At 31.7% G+C, this 24,075-nt stretch overlaps 1 protein-coding gene across 1 annotated transcript; it reads right to left on the minus strand.

Moving 5' to 3' along the window:
* Nucleotides 1-2,449: 2,449 nt before the first annotated feature.
* Nucleotides 2,450-11,547, minus strand: LOC145574555 (sodium/hydrogen exchanger 2-like). The gene is made up of 15 exons (XM_081632376.1): nt 11,105-11,547; nt 9,940-10,320; nt 9,702-9,820; nt 9,472-9,569; nt 7,663-7,722; nt 7,532-7,578; nt 7,246-7,440; nt 7,087-7,133; nt 5,261-5,327; nt 4,980-5,080; nt 4,792-4,893; nt 4,515-4,653; nt 4,358-4,420; nt 4,131-4,214; nt 2,450-3,191 (listed from the first exon to the last, which is right to left on the minus strand). The coding sequence occupies exons 2-15, from the start codon at nt 10,114-10,116 to the stop codon at nt 2,835-2,837; spliced, it is 1,656 nt and encodes a 551-aa protein (XP_081488502.1). The 5' UTR covers nt 10,117-10,320; nt 11,105-11,547; the 3' UTR covers nt 2,450-2,834.
* Between the last annotated feature and the right edge of the window lie 12,528 nt (nt 11,548-24,075).

Genomic DNA, 24,075 nt, shown 5'->3' on the forward strand with positions numbered 1-24,075 from the left:
CAAATTGAACCTAGGATGTATATGTTGAAATGTTGAAATTGAAATTTTCTGTCTTACCTTTTACCCTGATAAAATTAACTTTTAGCTATTTACTTTTAAATTCCAAACTTTAAAACTAACTTGAAGTTATTTATTTTTTAATGAAAAAAAAAATTGACAACGAAAACAATAAATGTTTTGGGCAGAAATTTTTTTTATGTGGTGTTGACATGTGTAATATGTGATTTTATTTTCCGGAGATTACTTTACTATTCTATATAGATATATAGATAGTAGTTATGTGTCTCTTTGGAGACATCTATTAATTGTTGTTATGTAAAATGTTAATGGATTAATCAAATTGCGTATTTTGGTTTCAAAAAAAAAATGCTTATTTTTATATTACTATTTTTTTTATATAATTTTTATAAATAGATAAGTGATTAAAGATATTGATGATTAAAATTGTAAATTTAATATAAATAATTCAAACATTTAGACTTTTTACATTATTCTATAGTTTGACTACAAATTTTTCTAAAATAATATATAGTTTGACTTTTTTATTAATATATATAATTGTACAAATTTGATGATTTAGATATTCAAAAGTTATGTATAGAAAAAAAAAATGTCTTAAAACAATAAGGTTTTCTTTTTGACCAAACAAGTAAGGTTTTCAATGGAGGAGATAACAATGAAAAAATTATTTCACGAATAACCAGAGAAATCCTCTAATTATTTCTACAAGTTAGGAGACACACGCGCACTGCGTGTGCAATACGAAGTATAAGAAATCTATATGGCTTGATTCTTCTTTTTTTTCCTTAAAATATTATCTACCAAATAAAAAAAATTAAAAAAGTAATAGTGGATTTCTGAAGAATAGGTAGCTTTTAAATGTTTTAGTACGTAAAGAATGGTAATTTTTTTTTTTAAATTAAAATTTATCATCTAAAATCCCCTTTCACTTTATATATTACTATAAACTATAGATTTAATCATTTAAAGTCTAAAATGGACAAATAATATTCATCACCAAAAAAAACCTAGCCGTCCCCTCCTCTCTAAGCTCCTCCTTTTTTTTTTTTTTTTTTTTTTTGAGGGGATCCTCTCTTCTCTTCTAGGGTTTTAATTATTTTTGTCATTTAGGCCAAAAATAATCTAATTTCTGACCCTTTAGTCTTGTTTTCCTATATTGTTGCATTTTAGATTTTAATGAATCGAAAAATTTGCCAATTGCAGCCATTTAAAGTTTGTATTTTGCAAATTGCAGTCATTTAAAAAAAATTGCAAATTGTGGCCCAAAAGTTCTTATAAATTGTAAATTGCAGCCCGATTTAACTTTTTCATTGGTTTACGTGTCAAAAATACTCGGTTAAAGTTTTAGGGGATATTTTAGCTTTTAAGGGCCCGAATTGAGCTCGGAATTAGCAATAAAATAACGTAAGTGCTTCGTTTTGCGTAACAAAAATGTATCGATTTGTGGGGAACTATTTTTTGCTGTAAAACGAGGCACTTACGTTATTTTTTTGCTAATGTTGAGCTCAATTCGGATCTCTAAAAACTAAAATGACCCTTAAAACCTTAATCGAATATTTTTTGACACGTAAACCAATGAAAAAGTTGAATCAGGCTGCACAATTTATAAGAAATTATGGGCTGTAATTTGCAATTTTTTTTAAAAATGACTGCAATTTGCAAAATACTAACTTTAAATGGCTGCAATTTGCAAATTTTCCCAATAAATCTACACATGTGGTGTATATATTCGTTGTCTCCATATTGTGGAATGTGGAGTGTCTCTCTACGGTGAAGTCATTAGTTTTTGTCACTCCATAGTTTAATTGTTTACTTTTTGTCAAGGTTTATTTGTGTGTTAGGGCTTATAAAAAAGTAATCATTTGTTTGCCCTATTATCAATTCATTGGTAAACATTTGTTTGGGATCGCAACGGTTGTCGAATTCTCAAATGCGTTCAGGTAAATCATATAATAATCATCCTTACAGCTACAACAAATCATTAGACGGGCTCTCCGTGCATTTTTCAGCGATGTGTGCAAAAGATGTACCACAGTGCAAGATCTTTTTAACAATCGTAGCTTTGATGAAGGAAACCTTTATTTGATTCTATTTTATATATTTGTTAATTTAAATTTTATTTGTAGATGTTGAATGACTTTTTATTAATAAATTGATTTTGTTCAAAAAAAAAAAAAAAGGTCTAAAATGGACAGATAATCAATGTATGCTCTCAAGTCAATTTTGAAGTGCATTTAGTTGAAAAAGCCCCAAATAAACAATAAAGAAATCAACAAATGTGGAGCTCGTTTTTAATTAAAAAATTATTAATTTTTTTATAATTTTGCCATTTTTTTTTAATCAAGGAGATAAACTTATATTTTCTCCATTTAGTAGAACAAATGGCAAACTTATTGTTTCATAAGAATATAAGTAGACAATGATCAAATACAAACACAAACCTCCAACATTGTTTCTGCTCTCTGTTCTAAGGGAAGTTTATTCTACAGTAAAGGAAGAAAAAAAAAAACCCAAACTTCTGCTTGCAAAAGCGGTTTCGGGGGAAAAAGAAAATCCTAACTGAATATAGGACTACAAAACATTGGAGTATTCTAGCTACAGCCAGATTAAAGAATACATCAACAAATCGCCATACTGTTTGAATATACTGATAATTAAAGCTGCAGATTGATTGTAACTTACTATCTATTAACAGAATTATTGTACAACTCTTCAAACAGGAACGCCCACGAGACCAGACACCAGACTTCGTTGGTATGGGGCATTTTCCGACCTCCCAAACTGCCAGTAGGTTAAAGCCTCAATTTACTTTCCTATGTTCTGTCTGCCAAATTGTGGGTGCTTTGTTCAGTAGGTGAACCAGGGACAAAAGGTACAAAACCTCGGCCACCAAACACAGGCCGCATGAAAGAGTCATCGAATTTGCGCCAATAGTGATGGACGGTATGAGTAGGTGCATTTAGAAGCATGCGGAGGCTACTAGGTCGAACTATAGTAGGCTCAGTGCCATTGTCATGGTTCCCCACATCAACTTCATAATCTTGATGGCCCTCAAGGAGTGGCGAGTATGCTTTTGGACTTCCTAGATCTGACACGGTGCTGCAACTAGTAAAGTGTTTTGGTTGAGGCAGCAAAAACATAATGAGAGGCTTCGTCAGCAACCCAAACACCTGCAGGATTGACAAAGATCAGCAAGGATATCAAAACCAAACCTCTGTTTCTTTCCCAAGCTTGTTTAGTATTAATACTACAAATCTACAAGTACACTCTACAGCTAGCTCAATACAAAGACATTAACTGAGGAAATACCTAGCTGAAATCTTTTCTGAGGGAATAGTAATCAATCTGTACATCCTTTTTATAATAGATACCACAATGTCAATGGTTGCATATTGCCAATTTCAAGAATGTTCTCAACTCTATTGACTTGCATTTTTACTGACAACCACCTCCCAAAATGATAACAAGTGGTAAACTAGTACTGAATAGAAATCATAAGTATAAATGAATGTGCATTATCGTGTTTGGTTCATCAAGTTGGAATGGATTGGTATGGAATCTCATACTAGAGAGGTACGGATTCTAATATCCATACTAGTCCAAAGTTGTTTGGTTTTATTGTTGGAATGGATTCTAACCTTCATTAATAGAATGGATTGTGAATCTTGGGGGGAGGGGTGGGTATGGGATTCCATGGGTATGAGGGGGAGTTAGAACCCCTTGGGTATGAGATTCCATTACTAAAAACCTCAACGAAACAAAAAACTGGATGGAATGGATTCTAACTCCATTCCAAATGATCCAACCAAACGACCCCCTTAGACTAAGTAACACCATGCAAAATCCAAAGTTATTACTTTTAAGGCCAATGCTTGAAAATTGGACCTTCAACCAGGCAACCAAACAGATGTCCAGTGCAATGCATAATGATTACAACTTCACCAAAAACCACTTTCGGTGTACACTGGAGTAAAAGTATGTTGAGATAACTAATTATTTAGATCTCAAGATATTGAGTGATGAAAGTGAAAACAGCAAAAATCCAAGAAATGATGTCGATAATACATTTTTAAGAAGAAAGCCAGGCTGCTGGCAGCATAAATACTTACCATTGTACTGAATAGGACAACAGTTATAGTGCTGGTGATCATGATTGCATTTCCCCTCAGCTGTGTGTGCCCTGACCTCGTAAACTGCAAAAACCATTTAATAAACCAAGGATTAACAAGCATTTAACTGCTAAACTGTAAAAGATGATGATCATGACATGCATAATTAATTTAGAAAGCTTGAGCACTATAGATAAGTGATCATCAGAAATGAATCAGTGACATACCTGATTATAAGCAAGTGCCATGGAAACAGCACCTCTCATAAGACCAGCCCACCATATGACCACCTATATTTAGAAATATTGACCAACAGATAAGATGATTAAGAAGCAGGAATATATACCTTTGAAATTTTTTTAAGTAAACGGGAAATTTACTTACCTGCTGGTTGAGAGAGACCTTTTCGCTATGCGATTTCTTGGCAAAGTTCATTAACCATGATAAGGGGAAAACAAAAGCTGCTCGTCCAACCATGATCAGACCAAGCAATATGGAACTCACAGCAACAGAAGTGCCAGGACTGCAGCGCACATCAAGAGTCAAAAGAAATAAAGTAATAGAGTGAAATTTTCGAAGTGGAAACTTAAACAGAACAGGCCCAGAAGATGGTATTTATGTCAATAAAATATCAACAAAATTCTTCAAGAGATAATAATACCTATCACTCACGAATCTCCACTTCTCAATGTCCAATGCATCCATACCAACATATAGAAAGAGGAAAACCTCAGCGACAAAAGACAGTGTTGCAAAAGCATGCCTGTTGTAGAGAAGTGAGGAAATCACAGATTAGAGCAACCATAAAATCTTAGAGTTTGGAACAATTTAAAAGATAAGCAGTAGTACTTGGTGGTTACTCTTGAGCTCTCTGTCACGTTGTGCCATGTATAATGGGACATGACAATTCCACAGAAGAACACTGTAAGAATTCCGCTTAAATAGAAAAGCTGCAAGAAATAAAAATTATTAGCTCCTGACAAAACTAATACATAATTAACAAAACAAGTACTGGTCTAGTCCCACGAAACAAGACCTGTATAAAAGAAGATTGACTTCTCAGAGAAGTTAACAAAAGATGGGGGAATTCAGAATGAAAAACTTCAATCAAAAGACTTATAGAAGCTTACTTCAGCAAGCATGTAAGATAGATAAGCCATAAGCATCATTAAAGCAACCTCGCGATCAGTGGAGTGCCTGCAATATTGCAACTATTAGTAAGATATCATCTTTACAGATAAGCACATTCTTAACACTCTTGAAGAGGTGGATCAGAGTTCCGAAATACAGATGACAGATTAATGCATTTGCACTACAAAGAACACAAAGCAATAACATAGGAGAGTAATAGTTATTGTTAACTAGTGCAAAAACTAGAGAAAGCTTTCAATTTCCTTCTATAAACGAATTACACATCACAAAACATCCTAGGATATAGCATATAAAGACAATTGCCCCCCCAAAAAAAAAGCTCCAAAAAGTTCAAGATAACAAGTATGTGCCAATTCAGGACCAGATATAGTGAACCCAATAAGCTGTGAATGAAAAGTATGGATCGAATTGGTTTAAATCCATCCCTACAGGAAATACTATGATGTAGTGGAAGCCATAAACTGAAACTTGATCTTAGACTCCAATTTATTTAAAAATAAAAAAATAAAATAAAAATAAAACAAGAATGCTGTTAGTTTTGTTTGGAAGGATATTGTTCAAAATAAGAAGAAAAAAATGTCCATATCAAGTATATAAGGTAATCCCAGGCAGACAGGACTGAGGACCACCCAATTAGTGTCATCTGCATGTGAGCTTCTCCAGCCAGGGATCATTTTTTGCTTCCATAAAGAATGTTTGCACCCTCAAAATATGGAGCAACTGCCAACTATTTATACCTAGCCATTATTTTGAGAAAGTAACAGATAGCTGATGATTGGCAAATGGCATACCATAAAAGGAAAAAGTGGAAGAAACACAAAGAAACTGAGTGGAATGCATGGCTCGGAGCTCCAGCACAATCATAAATGGCAGCTGTGAAATAACTTATCTGTATAGAAATCCCTAATGCAAAGATGAAATGTAGAATGGGTTTTCAGTTTTCTTATTTTTTCTTATCTTGTTTTAATTCTTCCCTTTTTAGAATGAATTGAAGAATAATAAAAGACAAAATAAAAAGATTGCATACTCTTTTTTTAATTAAAAAAGATATTCTGATGATCCATGCCAATGCACCTAATCATCGGACATTCTCACAACTTGCATATATTTCTAGCCAACAACCCTACCTAATTTACACAAGAATGCACAATAGACACCAATCTGATCAGAAGCAACCATTTAAAATGACTGAATGCCGAAATCCAGGTACCTACAACTCTACAAGAATCAAACTATAGAGCAGATATCTCTTTAGCCATCTTTGACAGTTCAACATTACACATGAGTTTTTGTTTGATGACTTCAGGTACATGTGTAATTAAGCATGCATATCTGCATGAAATCATGTAGATTGCTGATAAATGTTCAGAAATCACAAATAAAACTTCAAGAGACAAGAATGAGCATTGCAAATTCAAGCATAGCTCTTATCAATGAAATTTCAATAAGGTCTGGCAGACAGTAACAATTACACGAGGTCCATTGTCCTCCACACATTAAGATAGAATTTTGTATGCTGGATAAAGTTAATGTCCTTAGTTATCCAGGATTCAGACGGGTGATAAGAGTTTTAGCGTAGCATAAGTGAACTTAATAATCTCCATAGGAAGTAGCAGACTTCATGGGAAATGAACATTTAATTTATTTGCATACATATCTTAAATTGTATGATCGTGGACATGAATTATAAACTGGAAAATGTCCATATATATTTTACTACACAAGGCAAAGAACCAATAAAATAAAATGAGTGGAAGAAAATTGCAAACATCCAAGTTTTTTTTTTTTTTTAAAAAAAACATACCTTCCAAAGTACAACTTTTTGATAATGTAAGCACTGAGCAAGCCAGTCTGCAAATAGAACAGAGAATTATTATTCCATAACAAATCAAACCACGCATAAAAAAAATGAAGAAGCAGGAACGGGAACGGGAAAAAAAAAAGGAGATGGGCATAGCCTTACAAATGCTCCAAGAATAGTGCTTGCGATAAATAAATATAAGAAGTTGCCCATAAATTGTAAGGCAATTCTGTGATCGATTGTTGTGAGGTCAAAGCTCTGAATCGCATTGAAAAGCACCACTGATGTGGCATCATTAACAACACCCTCACCAAACACCAAACTGTAGAGCAGAGGGGTCTCATCCTGATTGAGCACCTGTTCCATAATAGGCATCTTTTAAGTTCTGCACTAATAGAGCAAAAGGTCTTTGCTTTCAGATTTTTACATGGGTTAGAAATGGACTTACCTGCAATGTGCAAACAGAATCTGTGGCAGCGAATATTGCACCGATAGCTGAAAGTAAAGGAGAACATTAAAGCTCAAAACAAAGAGAATAACATGTGCTGTGAAACAACATGATGCAAAGAAAATAAATACCAAGATAGTCTGCCAAGTCCAGAGAACCAATATCCAATTTCTTAAAAATTGACAACGCTCCTGCATCAAAATTCAATAAATAAATAAGTTAAAAAAAAAAACAGCAATTCCTTCAGAAACTTATAGTTTGCCAATAAAAGAGACTCGTATAATTTTTTGCAGGAATTTGTGTTCCACTTACTATCACCTACCATAAGCTCATTGGTCAAATCATAAATCCTAATGTTTTTTTTTTTTTTCTTCTAGTCATCACTTCATTGGTACACAAACAAAGAACGAAGATGATATTTAATACCTAGTTTTCTTAGAAAATTCTAGAAGTGTACCAAGTTCCAATTTGCCCGCTTCTGGTCAAGGCTTGAGGGGGATATTCAAAGTAGGTAACACTTGATATAAGTATTAAATAAGTCTTGAAGCAATGTCCCATCAAGTCAAAAAGATTCTGTAGATCCAACAAGAATAATGGAAAAAATGTCTGTAGCACATCAAAATAGTAATGTGCCATCATTACGCACATATGCTATTGGAAGTGACAGATAAAAAAGCAACTCTATCTTCTAGTTAGCGATTACGAGCAGAGAAGATGGTTTGAATTGTCAATGAATGCAAGAAGGGTCAAGGCACTGATAGCAGCACAAGATAACCAACAGGTGTACTTAAAGCTATGAGAAGAAAGTTCGTTCAACAAGTGTCCTTTTTCTCTCTGTCTTGCCCTGTGGGAGGGGCTTAGTTGTTATAATTTATAAAAGGAAGTTTCATTTCACCTAATAAATACTTGTATTACAGAGATCAGGGGAAGGAACCTAAAAAGCCAGTAACATAAAAAGGAAACAAAAATAAAGATATGCAAACATCAATGGGCAGAAATACAGCATTCTAGGAAGGATCCCTATGGGCCCCTCGTCATGTGCTGATATTACACACAACAATAATGCAGCCTACACCAAAGACCGAATCCAAGAAAGCACCAAGGTGAAAGAACCTGGGGGAAACAGTTCAACAGCAAAAGTAGTAACATATACCAATTACTGGTCCATCCCCTCTCTGATATTTCATCAAATTCTTTCTCGCCAAATGAAAATTTATAGAACGGTACAATCACATCAATCAGTATGAATTCCATTAAGAGACAACCTAAGTATGTCCAAAAATACGCCACCTCCCCCCTAAGCTATCATAGAGGATGTTTCCAAAATAACCACAAAAAAAAGTAAAAGCACTAGTAGTGGAAACAATGGGAAAATATATCTAGCAGACTTAGTAAAATCTCACAAGTAGATTGTGAGAGCATTATAAAGGTTTATCATGCATGAAATGTCATGGGGTGACAAAAGAAGATGATTAAGGTATTTTGTGGGGTAATTGATTAGCATGATAATCTACATATTCTTACAAAAGGGATGGAAGTCACAATTATCTTTCATGGGACCAGCTTTAGGATAGATATATGTATTTATTTAACTTCTTGGTAAGCTAGACGAACTTCAATTTCAAAGAATCTGAGGAGTTGGGTTTCCTTTTTGTTTGTTTGTTTTCAACTAAGGACATATTGTCCTCTTGCTTTGTACAGTCATTTAGATTTTACTTCTTTCTTATGGAAAAATTAGTTAGGGCAATACTAGGCTACTAGCCTTGAGGATTGGTGTCACACTTATAGCAGTAGGAAGTCAACACCACCCAAATAAAAAAATGACTTCGTGAATTTTGGCACACTACTAATCCCCATTAAAGACCACATCTACTGTAGTACTGTTTCAAAAGAAGCAAACAAGAGCATAGCATAAGAGAAAACATAGTTGTTTATATTACCAAAAGATATGATGGTGAATGATACCAATGTACCAACAGCTCCAAACAATATGATAGTAATGAAGTTGCGGAAGAACTGCTTCTTCTTCACCTGAAAGCTGGATAAGACAATTGAAGCTAAGAATATCAGTATCCAGACATGAATTCTAAATCTTTGTCGAAAAAATAATAAAGAAACAAGTGAGAGCAAACAGGTTATTTAAACGATTATTGAAAGAAATCTAACATACCCTGCATTAAATATAATCGGTGGAAGAAGGTATATGAAGAAAAGATCTTCACTGAAAACCAAAAGATGCGAACTCTTTCCTCCACTAATCAGCAGAATCACAACCCCAGTAGCCAAACCCTGCCAGTAAGAATCAAACCACGTTGTAGAAATTAGATCGTCAACCAACACTCCAAAAGATAAACCTTGATAATTTAAAGCATAATCAAACCAATCTAATAAATGTATTGGAGTCTTACTATAAGTAGAGCAGTGATGGACTCGTTCATCCAGCGATTCTCCTCCAGAAGATGACCAATTACGATGCAACCACAGAGCAGTGCCACAAACATATTCATCGAGACCACAGAAGCATGATCAGAAGTGGCAAGAGCGTCCATCTTGCCAGACAACAGAGAGCTTAACTGCGACCACATTGTTTAGCTACTTTGTTCACCCACACCCAGACAACCACGATAATGTATACTTTATACAAGTATATGAATATACGTAAGTTTTATGTACGGCGAATCTTCAGTAGCTTCTGAAATACAGCTTTATGAAGCTTAATGATCTTTTCAAATACTAAGTCTCCTCGCTGTCCATATAATGACCCTCAAAGCTCATACACCATCAAAGTTCTGCATATCACGAATTCAACAATCAACATGAGCAAAAAAAATCGTTAGTCCTACAAAACAATCAACAACAATTTACAGCTTCGTTCCATAAGCTTAAATGATTAAATCTCAAAAATCTAAAGCTCAGAATTTAATTATTGGTGTGCATAGCGCCACAAGGGCAGTGATGTAGACGGGATTCGATCCCAGTTCTATGCCACCCCTAAGAGTACAACCTAGACTAGTCAGCATCCTTAAAGCTTTGCCAACATAACTACAGGCTTACAGCTGAATATACTGAGTACAATTAGCCCAATTTGATGATATTATAATGAAGTACTCCCATTTTTATACGCTTTAATTACAGATACCCAGATGCATGATTAGCATGAATTACCATAAAATCACATTTAATAATTCACAAAACTTAAAAGTAAAAAGACAAAACCCCAGTTTTACTAACTTCAAGAACAATAATTTAGCCATTATCATCTATATAAACTTAAACCTTAAAAACCCAAATGCTTATATCAGCAACCGATGATTCCAATCACAAAATTGAGTACAAAAACAAAACCCAAAAAATCAATCGATTAAGATCAAACATGCACTGTGACACCACTTGATTATGCACTATTATTACAAAATAACATCTTAATTATTACATTAAAATTATAATAGTACGGCGATCTCCGAAAATATTTCAATGCCAATCAAATTATAAACATTAAATAACAATTATAATGGCATTAAATAAAAGAAATTTCATCATCATAATTTAGTAGATTAACAAAAAAAAACGTACCAATGCATTTCCAAGTGTATGGGAAGTTAAAAAAGCAGCGATAATTCAGGAACAACACAGAAAAATCTGCTCTTTTTTTAATCAAACTGATTTCCAAGAAAATCCCAATAATTCCCAGAAATTGTGAAATTTCAGGACAAATGAAAACAAAGAAACAGAACAACAAAACGAAAATTCAGGTGAGTAAGAAAGAGATAAAAGGGGGTAAGAAAAGAGAAAACTCTGGAAGAAATGAGAGAAAATTCAGGGGAAAAAATGAAAAAAAATTGGAAGATAATTTTTTGTTTTTATTTAGTTAAATTATTGAAAAGAAATGAAGCTTTTATTGAAAGTAAAAATCAAGAAATGATGCCAAATACGAAATGACAAGTGCCAAAAGAATAAGGAAGAGAGAGAGGCGTGTTATACGGGGTTATATATGAAATTGATGATATCCACGGAGCATCTACATAAAAATCCTAAGCTAAGTTAAAGTTTATAAAAGCCAATTTTTATGGTTTTTTTGTGGGTGTATCACTCGTGATTCTCTCTTCTTATATTATCATTTTATTTAACAATTAATCTTAATCAGTGGATCTTGATCTAGTTTTGCTAGATTGATACTAGTGTTAGAGTGTAAGGTGTCTTCGATCTGTTGACTATGTATCGATTTGTGATGTGATGGTGATTCCTGTTAGAATTATACCGTCGGTTTAGTTACTGAATGCTCGTATGGTCTGGTATAGCTATATAGGTATAGAATAATGTTTGTATTTAAATCTGATTTGCTTTGTTGGGTTGTATGTGTGTGGTGGTTAACTAGATATTGCTACGTACTTATCTTGATTAGGAGGGGAGGGGGAGGAGGAGTTGAAGTTAATGCTCATTGATAATGGAGCAAATATGTATGATTATTTATACTAATTATAAGTATAAAGTTTTTGCCCGTTATAAATAATTGATGACAACTAATCAAAATCAATACGACATCTATAAGCGCTACGAGCTTTTCAAAATGAAAGTTCTCTTTGGAAGCTACATTCTCTGCATCTTTTCCTGTACTATTTAAGCATCGATTGTTGAATCCTTTTCTTAGAAAAAAGTCAGTTTCAAAACAATACTTAAACTTTTGTAAACACGTGCTATCATTATTGAAACTTAATTAGCTTCTTTGAATAGGTCATTGCATATTACATCTCTCATAATACATTGTAAGTTATCATTGAATTAACGTTCTATCATTTTTTTTTTCATCATTAATTGACATCATTTTCTCCATCATAGAAATTCCGGCTCCTATCATAACTAGAGGAGCTTATAAGTCTTACTTTGTAATTTATACCTAATTATTTTGTGAGCTCAAGACACCTTTAAAATTTTACAGCTAACAACTATTTTACCAAGCACACATACTCAATTATTTATTTTCACATGTAACAAACTAGTCACTAGTTAATACACAGACAACTAACAACTACTACAACAGTTACCTGGCCTCTACAACTATATTTTGCCAAACACGTCGACAATTAGAGAAGATAAATGTCAAAGTCATGTTTCAACATGTGTATTTACTCAACATGTAACACTTTGAAAAAAAAAAAAACAAAAATGATATATTAAGATAAGAACCCCCTTAGATTTTGTGTCTTGTGTTGTTCTACAAATGCACGGGCTACGGACCTGTTTTAATTTACTAAACTGAGCTGAATTGAACTAAACTGAACTGATTGGAGCTGAACTGAACTGAATATTTTATGAGAGAAGGAAATTAGAAACTAAACTAATTGGAGCTGAAATGAATTGAACTGAAAATAAGTTGAAGAGTACATGCCCTGCACCAGCTAAGATTCGGGCCTATATTCCAATTTTTGTCAATTTTTGTAATTTTATCATCTAATAATGGTCTACAACTAAATTACATAGATATTTTAAGATTTGCGTATTTTTCCTTGATTATTGATAATAAATAAATAAAAAATAAAAAAAATTGCTGAATAGTGATGATGAAATAGCAGAAAAATACAAGATCTAAATTGCATCTGAAAACGAGACGGTTCAATAAATCTCTCAGTACTCTGGGATTTGGCATTTTAGGTTGAGCTGTTTATCTTCAATATTCCAGCTTGGCATGCATTATTAGTTATTTATGAACAAGATAAGTAACCTGTCTTATACTCACTACTTTGGTGTTTTAACGTGCTAAATTCCAAGCCGCCCATTTTTTATTTGATATTGTCGACACATCTCATAATCACACATATATGAATTATATCCAAGCTTATGAATGAGATTTTTTCTTTTTTTATTTTACTTATATTAAACTATACGAATTACGAAGTATTGGTTTATTGCAATATTAAAAGTAATATATTACACAAAATGTTCTTTTTCATGATCTTAATTACTACTTATTCACGCCCTTGACTTTGAGTGAAACATATGACTCTGAGTTTACCTAAACTTATTCGTTTGTACTACTTGTAGTTGTGTTCTTAAATAAAAGTTCAATTTTTCTTCTATATGCACAATTGTAGACTTCTAGTAGATAAATTCTAGCGGGGCATTAGTGATTTAAGTTTAGGTTGAATATATAAGGGTGAAGCTAAGGTAATGAGAATACTTTTTTCTTTTAAAAATTAATAAGGATTTCAATTATGATATATATACAGCAACCTCATTGGTGCATAGTAAGAATAATTTTGGAAATTTTATTATGACAAGACAACACATCAATGGGTGTAGTTAATGATAGTTAATTCTCATATATAATCCTAGAGCAACTCCAATGGCAAGCTAATTTGACAATTAGCTTAGCATGTCACTTAAACTTTTAAACTAATTGTCATTGTACCTACTTTGACCTCCAATGGCTGGCTATTAGCTTACAATTTAAATTTTTCACCTCCTTAACTAACTTTTTTATTTCATTTTATTGATTCTATTTTTTAATTTTTTTGGTAAGTTTTTCTCCATGCAAATTAGCTCGACAAAGCTAATTTGCTCAGCCAAGCTAATTGCATTTTGTAGCTCCAATGGTCAAACTAATAGCTAGTGATTATTTAATATTGCAAACAACTCCCTAACAACAACCATTGGAGTTGCTCTTAAAAATTGGATGAAATATTAATCTTCATTGTAGTAAAGTGACAACACTATGTAACCAATATAAATTTGGGCCTCATTTTCTCACCATGCGTACATTTACATCAATAATTGATTGTTATAAATACTTTTGAATTTTCCTCTTTATAGGTAGTAATTATTGCCTTTACTTGGGTTACCTTTGAGTCAATTAAAGAGAGAAGTTAGTTTCTTAAGAAAAACAAAGAGAGTAATAATTTGCAAGTTTGCAACAAAAATATCTTTCAATCATATACTCCTTGATTTCTAAAATAAGCAATGTTATTGTTCTTTGAGGTATGAATTTGACAATAATATTTATCTTCTATCTTGACAATATGTAATTTGCATATGAATTCGGTTTTAAGAAAGAACTTCATATTTATTTATTTACTAGTATAAGACCCGTGCCATGCACGGATAGAATTGAATTATTATTATTATTATTAATCATGGTCATTATATAAGATCTTTTTGTAATGGATTTTGTTTTTTTATTTTTTTTTAATGAAGAATTGTTATAGGGCTATATCCATCTATAAGAGATGGTTTTTTTTTTATTTTTTTTTTTTTACGAAGAATTGGAAGTTAAATTAGTAAGTGTTAACCATTCTTATAATCATATACTTTAATACATATATCGTCACAAGATTGTTCTTTTATATTGAATTTTTTTTTATACCATACAACATTTTTGTAGTTAAACTTTTAGATTCATATATAAGGTCGTGGCAGGTACATACTCCCTCCTTCCCTTATTGATAGTCACTTATACCAATTTTAAATCCCAAAATGATAGTCCTATTTGCTTTATTCAAGTACCATTAATATCATTTTTTTACCAAAACTTCCTCCAATTCATTTGCAACAATATTTGTGCAAATTTAACTTTTCCATGTAAATTTGTCTTTTCCATGTTCTTTTATTACCTTGTCAATCATGCATAAAAGTAATATTTAATGGTAAATTTAACTATATTTAGATAGTATGTATTGTGGAGTATAAAAATAATATTGGAAGTTTGAAAAGATTTTATACTGCCTTTTTCACATTATTTCTATTTTGTGAACGATATCGTTGATATATTTACTATGTATATATTTTCTTATATTAGTTTAATAATAATATTATGCAATAGAATCATACACAAATATTATGTTATAATAATATATAAGAATATAAGTATATAATAAAATATAAAAAAAATAATAATAATATTATAAAATATAATAACAATTAAATACGGAAATAATGAAATTGGCGGGAAAACAGTTAATGAAATTGTGCCAAGTGTCATTATAGGTTCGCTTTTAGTATAAGTTAATAGATAGATAGATACCTAAATATAATTAATTAATTACAATCTCAAACCACCTGCGCCACATGTTTCCTTTTCCTTTTATCATCAATATATACATTTTTAATTAACTGTCATTATCATTATTCTTTCTTGTAAAAAAAAAAAAAAAAAGGTATTATCCTTGTATCACAGGCATATCATATGGTGTTTCTTTCCTATTCATTCTGATTTAATTTATTTATGCCTTTAATGTCAAATAGTCAAGCCTCAATTAAACATTGGGTGTTTTCTTAAAAAATAAAATAAAAACAAACATTGGGTGTACTCTGCTCACCCTTGAGATGCGTAATACGGAGTATAAAGTAAGGAAATGAAACAATAATACATATACTAGATTACTAGTACATGTTTAATATTGGTTATTTTATATTCACTTTGATTTAATATCATTAATGAGTATATTTCTCGTGTCTTTAATTTCATGAAATCAAGCCTCACTTAAACTTTTGGTATTACTGTATTAGCTTATTTAGCTGAGATTTTGTAGGAAAATTGTCTTAGCCTTCAATCCTTAATCTTATACGTGAAACAAGGTATACATGCCATGAATTAAATAAATGTAGTAGGGTAGGAAAGAGAATTTAATTCCATCACTGACGATGTTCATGCAAACACTAGGATTAGATTAGGAGTATTGAGTTCATGTCTTGGCTACATTGTTAGTCATACTCATATGTATATGATGTGATGTTTTCTTAGTTGTTTGGTAAAATTAAGTATAGTGGACCTATTGACCTAAACTCGTTGTTAATTGGGTTGTACTAGTACAAATTGTGGGAATACATGAACGAAAGCTTACATTATTCAATCATTTATGTATTTGTCAATTGTATCTATATGAAGAGTCATAATTTAAACCCAAAATAGATGTGATAATGTTCTCATAATTGAGTATGTTCTTTAAATTAGTTAAAACTAAGGGCCTGTTCTGTTGAGCTTAATTTCAGTTTAGTTCAGTGTAGTTCAGTTCAGCTCACCTCCAACCAATTTAATTCAGTTCAATTCAACTCCAATCAGTTTACTTTAGTTTCTAATTTCCTTCTCTCATAAACAATTCATTTCATCTTTATTCTCAGTTCAGTTCAGCCTCAATCAATTCAGTTCAATTTAGTTGTTTTAAGTAAATCAGAACACACCCTAAGATTATTGCCAAGAAGCTAATGTTAGAGAAGAAGAAAATTTAAAAACACAAAACATTGAGGATAAAAAAGGCTTGAAGGCATGATTGAAACTTAGTACTCCGCATTTTGTACATGCAAATTAAGGGATTATATTAGTACTCGTATTAGGGCTGTTCAGAGTGCGGTTTGGACCGCACCAAACTGTAATTTTGCTATTTGGTGTGGTTTGCGGTTTGAAAATTGCGATGCGGTTTTCGAAAATGACCAAATTGCACTTTTGCGGTTTGACGCGGTTTCTAAAATATTTTTGACCAAACCGCACTGCAAATCGTACTTTGATGCGGTTTGCAGTTTAGTTCGTCCAACCGCAAACCGTATACCAATTTTATACTATTTCTTTTTTTTTAAAAAAAAAAGAATTTTCACTACAAGAAAATAACCTTTTCGTAGCAATTATTTTAACCTTTAGTATCGATTATAATTGCAACAAAAAGCTTTCCCAACGAATGGTCATTCGATACAATATCCTCCGTTGCCTTAGCCTTTAGTAGTGGTTTTAATATCGTTGGGGTTGGCCTCAATAATCGATACGAAAAACTACATCCAATCGTGGTGATTATTGTAGCGATTACAATCGCTATAAATGTTGAACTCATTTTCTTCAAAAAAAAACAAAATGCATAACTATGATATTTATAAGATTCGAACATGCAACCTCAAACTCTTATAGTAAATGTTTCACCAATAAGCTATGATATATTTTATGTTTTCTTTGTCAAACAATATTTATATATCTAGTGTTGAAAAGACTTTTCGTATCGATTTTTGGGATTTAGTGGCGATTGTAAATGATACGATTTTCAAAATTATATAAATGTGTAAAAATAGTGTGGATATATATTATTATGTTTTCCGTATCGATTTTATTTGGGAAAACCATGGCGATTGTAAAATGATACGACTTCCTTAATGATTTCACAAACATACTTGCATATTGTAGCGAATGTACAATCGCTACGAAATAATCGCTACAAAAAGACATTTTTCTTGTAGTGTTTATACTATTTCTATTAAAAAGTACATAAAATAGCTTAAAATTATTATGTAATTTTTTTACTATTAGCTAATTAAAAATTAAAAAAGAGTTTAATATTTAAATTATATATTAATAATAATAATCACAAAATAAAATAAAAAGTTTTTTTAAAAAAAAATTATTTACAATTTTTTAAAAAATGTGGCTAAACCGCAAACCGCACCGTATCAAACTGCATTTTGCGGTGCGGTTTGGTGTGGTTTGAAAAAAGTGCAAACCGCAATTTTGTGGTTGGGATCCAAACCGCACCGCGAACACCCATATTCGTAATATACTATTGCATTCATCTTCTTTTATTTGCCCCGTAAATCTATATTATTATTGATAGAGTATATAAACCGATCTAACCATTAGCCTAAGTTTTTGGTTGAGATGGTCCTTTCACAACTATGTTTACTATGCCCATTGTATCTCTTTCTACTAGCTAGTTGTAACACCCTAGAAATTCCTTTCTTTTAAAATACCTGTTTTGCTCTGTTTAAAACTTTAATTAGGAATATCTAAGATATTACCGCCACCGTGATAACGGCTAAGGCAACTATCAAAGACACACAGCGGAAGACTAATTTCAAACCCTTTCAAAACAAGTCAACTTAAAAAGTAAATCAACGAAAATAAAGTCAAACGAAGTAAAATAAAATCAACCTACAACTTGGAATCATTATAGGCCCTTATTAAAACCAAACCAACTTCAAAACCTTTTCGTTAGCCACGCATAATAATATTATCATAAATAATTAAAGCGATAAACACATCATAAACTTATGGAAACTAGCATGATACGCTCTTCACTCATGCCCCTTCATGAATATGCTTCAACACCTGAAAAACTTATCTCTACCTATTTCCACTACTCTCCATTGAAAATGGGTCATCATAGGGCCAAGATAAAGACAAGGCCAACAAACACACAGAACACACAATCAGCAAGGCTGAGTACATAAGCGTAATTAACACACTAATATACAATTTCCTATCAACACACTACTTACCTTGTTGCACCTGTTTTTCAAGCATACCACATTCAATAAAAATTCTCACTAGACACTAAATAATTTATTTAGCATTGATTACGCATCGAACGGGTTTCCCCCTAGCCTCCCCCAATAAATTGAGGTTACTGACACGGGAGCTAACCGTGCCAGCATCAAAAACCACACATAGGTGGCGGAATTCCTGCGCATAATAATAATAAAAAGGAATATACAGCGTCCTGTACTCCATTAGAAGTTATGGTTAAATATAAAACCCCATAACTCCCCCCATATGTTCATACTCAAGGTATATACGTTGCAAGAGTTTTGGTGCGTAATCTCTTTCACTTTACGTTATTTACCGATTATTTAACTTGGTGATGACTCTCAAACCATAATCATTCAATCAACAATAATTATTCAAACAATCAAATACATCAATTTAATTCTTGAATAGTTAATGATCACATAATATTTAATGTTGAACCCTTTTTAATTCTACCTCGGTGCCAATGACACCTTAAACGCATAAAGCGCCACAAATCCTATCCCTCGGTGTTTAAAACACCTTAAGTGCACTAAGGCACCAACATACAATTTATTCCTCGTGTACATAGACACTTATATAGCTCCTTCCTCATGCTTAAAGCATCAATAAAGATTATATGAACCATAATAAAATTCCTTTTCAATATTCCAAACCAAATTAAATATTTAGTTGAATCAAACATGCTCTCTATCATGCCATAAATAAATATGTGGTTCATAATTAATATTCCAAACTATTATTTTCCATCCAATATTCCATCACAAATAAATCATGCTTCATAATCCAATCACCAATAACATCCAAATCATAATTTCCAATCCAAACCTAGCATGATACTACTTGTAATCAATCAAACACATTTAGCATGCTATTACATCAACATAATTATGCTAAGTACGCGAACGTACCTTGAATACGATCTTAATATCGCCACAATTAATAGAAATCACTCACTTCAAAGTCTCCTACAATTTAAAATCATAAAAGAATATTAAAACCCACTCTACACAAATTTCCAGCAATATATACTATTATAAAACCCCTCATAATTTATTTAAAATAAGCTGAAATTATATTTAAAACATTATAATTAAATCTCAATTAATGGGTAATTAAAATTTCTTAAAGAAACTTGATTTCTAATGCTTTACCAAAAATTCCAGCACTTTATTTTAATTAAATCTTGCTGTAAATTGGTCTTAAAACACTTTAATCAAAGGTTTACACCATTATATATCATAATCCTTCAATAATTTATAAATCAAGAACCTAGGGTTTCAAAAATTGGGGCTTTTTAATTAAAAACATAATCTGAAAATTAATTAATATAATACTTCTAATCAAACATGAAAAATCAAATCACAAAACCCATAATTAATATTTAGATCTAGGATTAAATTGACTTTTAAAACAAAATTAACATTTTTTTTTGATAAAATATCGTTTTATGGTTAATAGGGTTTAAGATAATTTATAGTTGTTGATAAAAGGAGTCCTATTTAAATTAAAATAGGGTTTTAAAACTTTCCGAACTCTAAAATAAAAATATGAGAATAGGAAAGTTATTTAATAAATAAAAATAAACTATATATAAAATCATAAAATATTCGGGTATTACAATCTACCCTCCTTAAAACAAGTTTCGTCCCGAAACTTATAATTAGGAAGTATAAAATATATAGATACAGTAATAAAATAGTAGGGGTATTACATACTATCCCCCTTAAAAAGGAGTTCGCCCTCGAACTCAAAGCTAGTCACATAAAAAGAAACACATAAATAAGCACGAGCACATAAAGAAACACTCTTGAAATGACTTAACCTATGTCAATTTTAATCCTAGTTCTTTATTAACAAGTTCATTCCTAAACAAAAACCACGTTGGGATATGAAGATCCCTACGTAAATCCCACAAGTGGTTACGCTCTGATACCACTTTGTAACACCCCAATAATTCTCCCTTTTCCAAACCACTTACTTTAAATAAAATAGTGGAGAACCATTGACATGTTACCGCCACGTGTTAAAACGTTAAGGCTTTATCAAAGTATCGCAGCGGAAAAATCAAACTTAAGTATTTAAAATAACGTTGTTTAGAAAACGAATAAGCCAAAAATTACAAATCGGAACCATAAAGGCCCTTATTTAAAATCAAACCAATAATCAAAGTCCAAAACATAAATGAAATTGCAAAGCATAAATAAGTTCAACACAAAAAAACGAATACACTCAATCACACCATCCCTTGACAATGCGATTGTCAAATCCCGAACTGCACATCATCAAGCTAGCCTGTGCAATACTGCTCCCCAATAATACAAGTGTAATAATTGGATCATCACAGGGTCATTGAAAGGCGAAGGCCATGACCAAAGATAACACACACAAAAGCACGCAATCAGCAAAGCTGAGTACATACAAGCTACAACGTACAAACCTAGCATGCTCAATTAATTATAATAAATAAACATACAACACGAATTCATTAATCAAGACTCCACACTTAAACAATTCAACTATCTCAACATACTTACTAACTAATTCCAAACACTTGACTCATTATATTCAATTTAATTAATTTAGTTTGGAGTAAGCAATAGACCAGGTTGTCCAATCCAGGTCCCAAATGACCATTTGAAATAAAAGTTTAGCGCGATGCAAGAATGGGCGCGACTCCATTCTCACAAAGTTAGTCTAGGATCCCATCTAACTTTCATTATAAAATAAAATGTAAATACCAAAAGAGAAGAGGACATGTTGATCAAACAAGCCTCGAAAAGCCACGGGCTACCACCGTGTACCCCAACCCATAATTGTCAATACTCTAGAAGTGCACGCTTTCCAGAGTTTTATTGCTCATCCATGTTTCACTTTACGTGATTACAATTTTAATTAATAGCCAACTCAATCAAGAAGACCATACATAACAATCATACATCAATTCGTTTTTAATCTTATTTAGGACAATGGTGATCACATCACAACTTAACCTTTAATTCCATTAAACTTCCAAATTATCCAAAATTGTTGAACATAGTCAACTCACCTAGCCATTTCGGCTTAATCCACCTTTACTCAACATACTAACAAGTTATGATTGAGTAATAAATAAATAATAATAACCTTGTGGAATAATTAATAACTTCATTCCACTTAAACCATTCGATTCCAATCCTTTAATCATCCAAATGTGGTTAACAAACCAATCCAATAGAATATGTTTGTATCAAAATTCCATACAAACAATTAATCCAATCTAACTCAACATGTTTTCATCCATAATTCCATACAAACATAATCAATTCACCAAAACATATCTCATAAACATAAGCACATGAATTAAATCAAGGTGTAACCAAACAATTTCCATCCAAGTGTTCACTAATCATAAAACTAAGTTCTTTCCTTTTGGTACCTAAACATGATACTACTTATAACGAAGTAGACATGTACGTACCTCATACAAACAATCCTTTTGAGCCACTTTTAATCACTTAAAATTCTCCTAGGGAATAATCACTTCCTAGAAAACAACCAACAATTAATATTACTATCCCAAGTAATTTCCAACAATATAATATGATGAAAAACTTATTAAAATAAATAAAACATATTTATATGCTTAATTAACTTTAAACATAATTAATTTTATTAATCAAACTCAAGGATAAAATTTTAAAAATAAAAAAAACTTCGTTAAAAATGAAAAACTGCCCGAAAATCATATTTAGAGGCAGAATTTGGCCACGAGAGGGTGGTGCTCACTACCATAGTAGTGAGTCTTTCTTAAAACATCGTTTCCACATGGAAAACACTACTTTTTTGTCAAAATCGGATGAGTTCAGAACCTGATCGGGATTAAAACGGGATTAATATTAACGAACCGAAATCTAAACATTAAAATACGAATTTACGTGTTCAAAATAATCTGGAAACTAATTAGTAATATAATCACCAAAATTTTAAAACATCATTACTATAAAAGCCCTAAATCAATTGTTCATAAAAACCCTAAAATCATGATTTTCAATAAATTGAAACCCTAGGTTTATAATTCATAAAATATGAAATTTATAACATAAGTATAATCTGAAATTTATAATCTTTATACCATTAAAATATAATTTAATACTAAAAATATAATCTTTATACTAAAATCAAAACCCAAAACAATTAAATTACATTAAGCAAAATAATGAAACAAAGTAGGATGAAAATAAGACTAACCTTTTTGTGTGGGAAATTTTGGGGATGTATGGGGTATTTATAGGAGAGAGAATGGTGTAGGGTTAGTTTTAAGATTGGGCCTCATAAAATTAATGGGCCAATTAAGAAAGGAAAGTGGGTTTGGTTTGTTTGCTGGATATAAATTAGTGAAGAAAGGTTCATAAAAAGCTCTTTGTAATAAAATCGTTCATCAAACCCAAAAATAATTTGAAACTTTTGAAATTAAGTCCGAAAAAAATACAAATAAATATTATGAATAAAATATAATTTCATTAATAATATATTTAAAAATACGGGGGATTACATGGTGCTGCTGGCGGCGGCAGCCACCTGCTGCCGGTGGCTGGCAGTGGTGGTGGGGGTGGCCGAAAAAAAAGAAGGGGAAGGGGAGAAGGAAAAGAAAAAAAAAAGAAAATAAGGAAAAAGGAGAGAGAAGTTTACCTTGGGTTTTCTCCACTCTGGGCAAAGTTTGATTCGCCTCATATGTGGGAAATTTATACCCTTCTCTAAAACCCTTCTCCCTAAACTTTCCCATTTTAATTTTCCTAATCCTATCCCTAATAAAACTTTACTAAAATAAACTTTCCTAAATTAAACCCCAACTTAATTAAAATAATTAATTAAATAAACTTTTCTTTTATAAAATATTTCTAATTTATTAAAATAAATAAATAAAATACTTTAAATAAAACATTTAAATTCAATTAAATACTTCTCAAATACTTATTTTAAATAAAATACGTATAAAAATACGAGATATTGCACTAGTATTGTTTATTAATTTCCAAAAATCCACTTGTACAATATTTTACTCTATTCAACTTAACTTCTTCGTATACTAGCCAGTTAAATTGGCACAATTTTTAAACAAAGGACTCGAAGTTTTGTGGTTGAAGGTTAGCATAACTGCATAACCACCTTTTTTTTAATTACTTTGTACTCCCTCTGTCTCCAATTGTTTGCCCCAAATCATAAATCCACTTTATTAAGGCTTTGGGCAAAAAATGGTGCACATGGGTTGACACAAAATATCAACGAGGAA

The sequence above is a fragment of the Chenopodium album genome, chromosome 13 (assembly GCF_948465745.1).
Source record: "Chenopodium album chromosome 13, dcCheAlbu1.1, whole genome shotgun sequence".
Classification (NCBI taxonomy): domain Eukaryota; kingdom Viridiplantae; phylum Streptophyta; class Magnoliopsida; order Caryophyllales; family Amaranthaceae; genus Chenopodium; species Chenopodium album.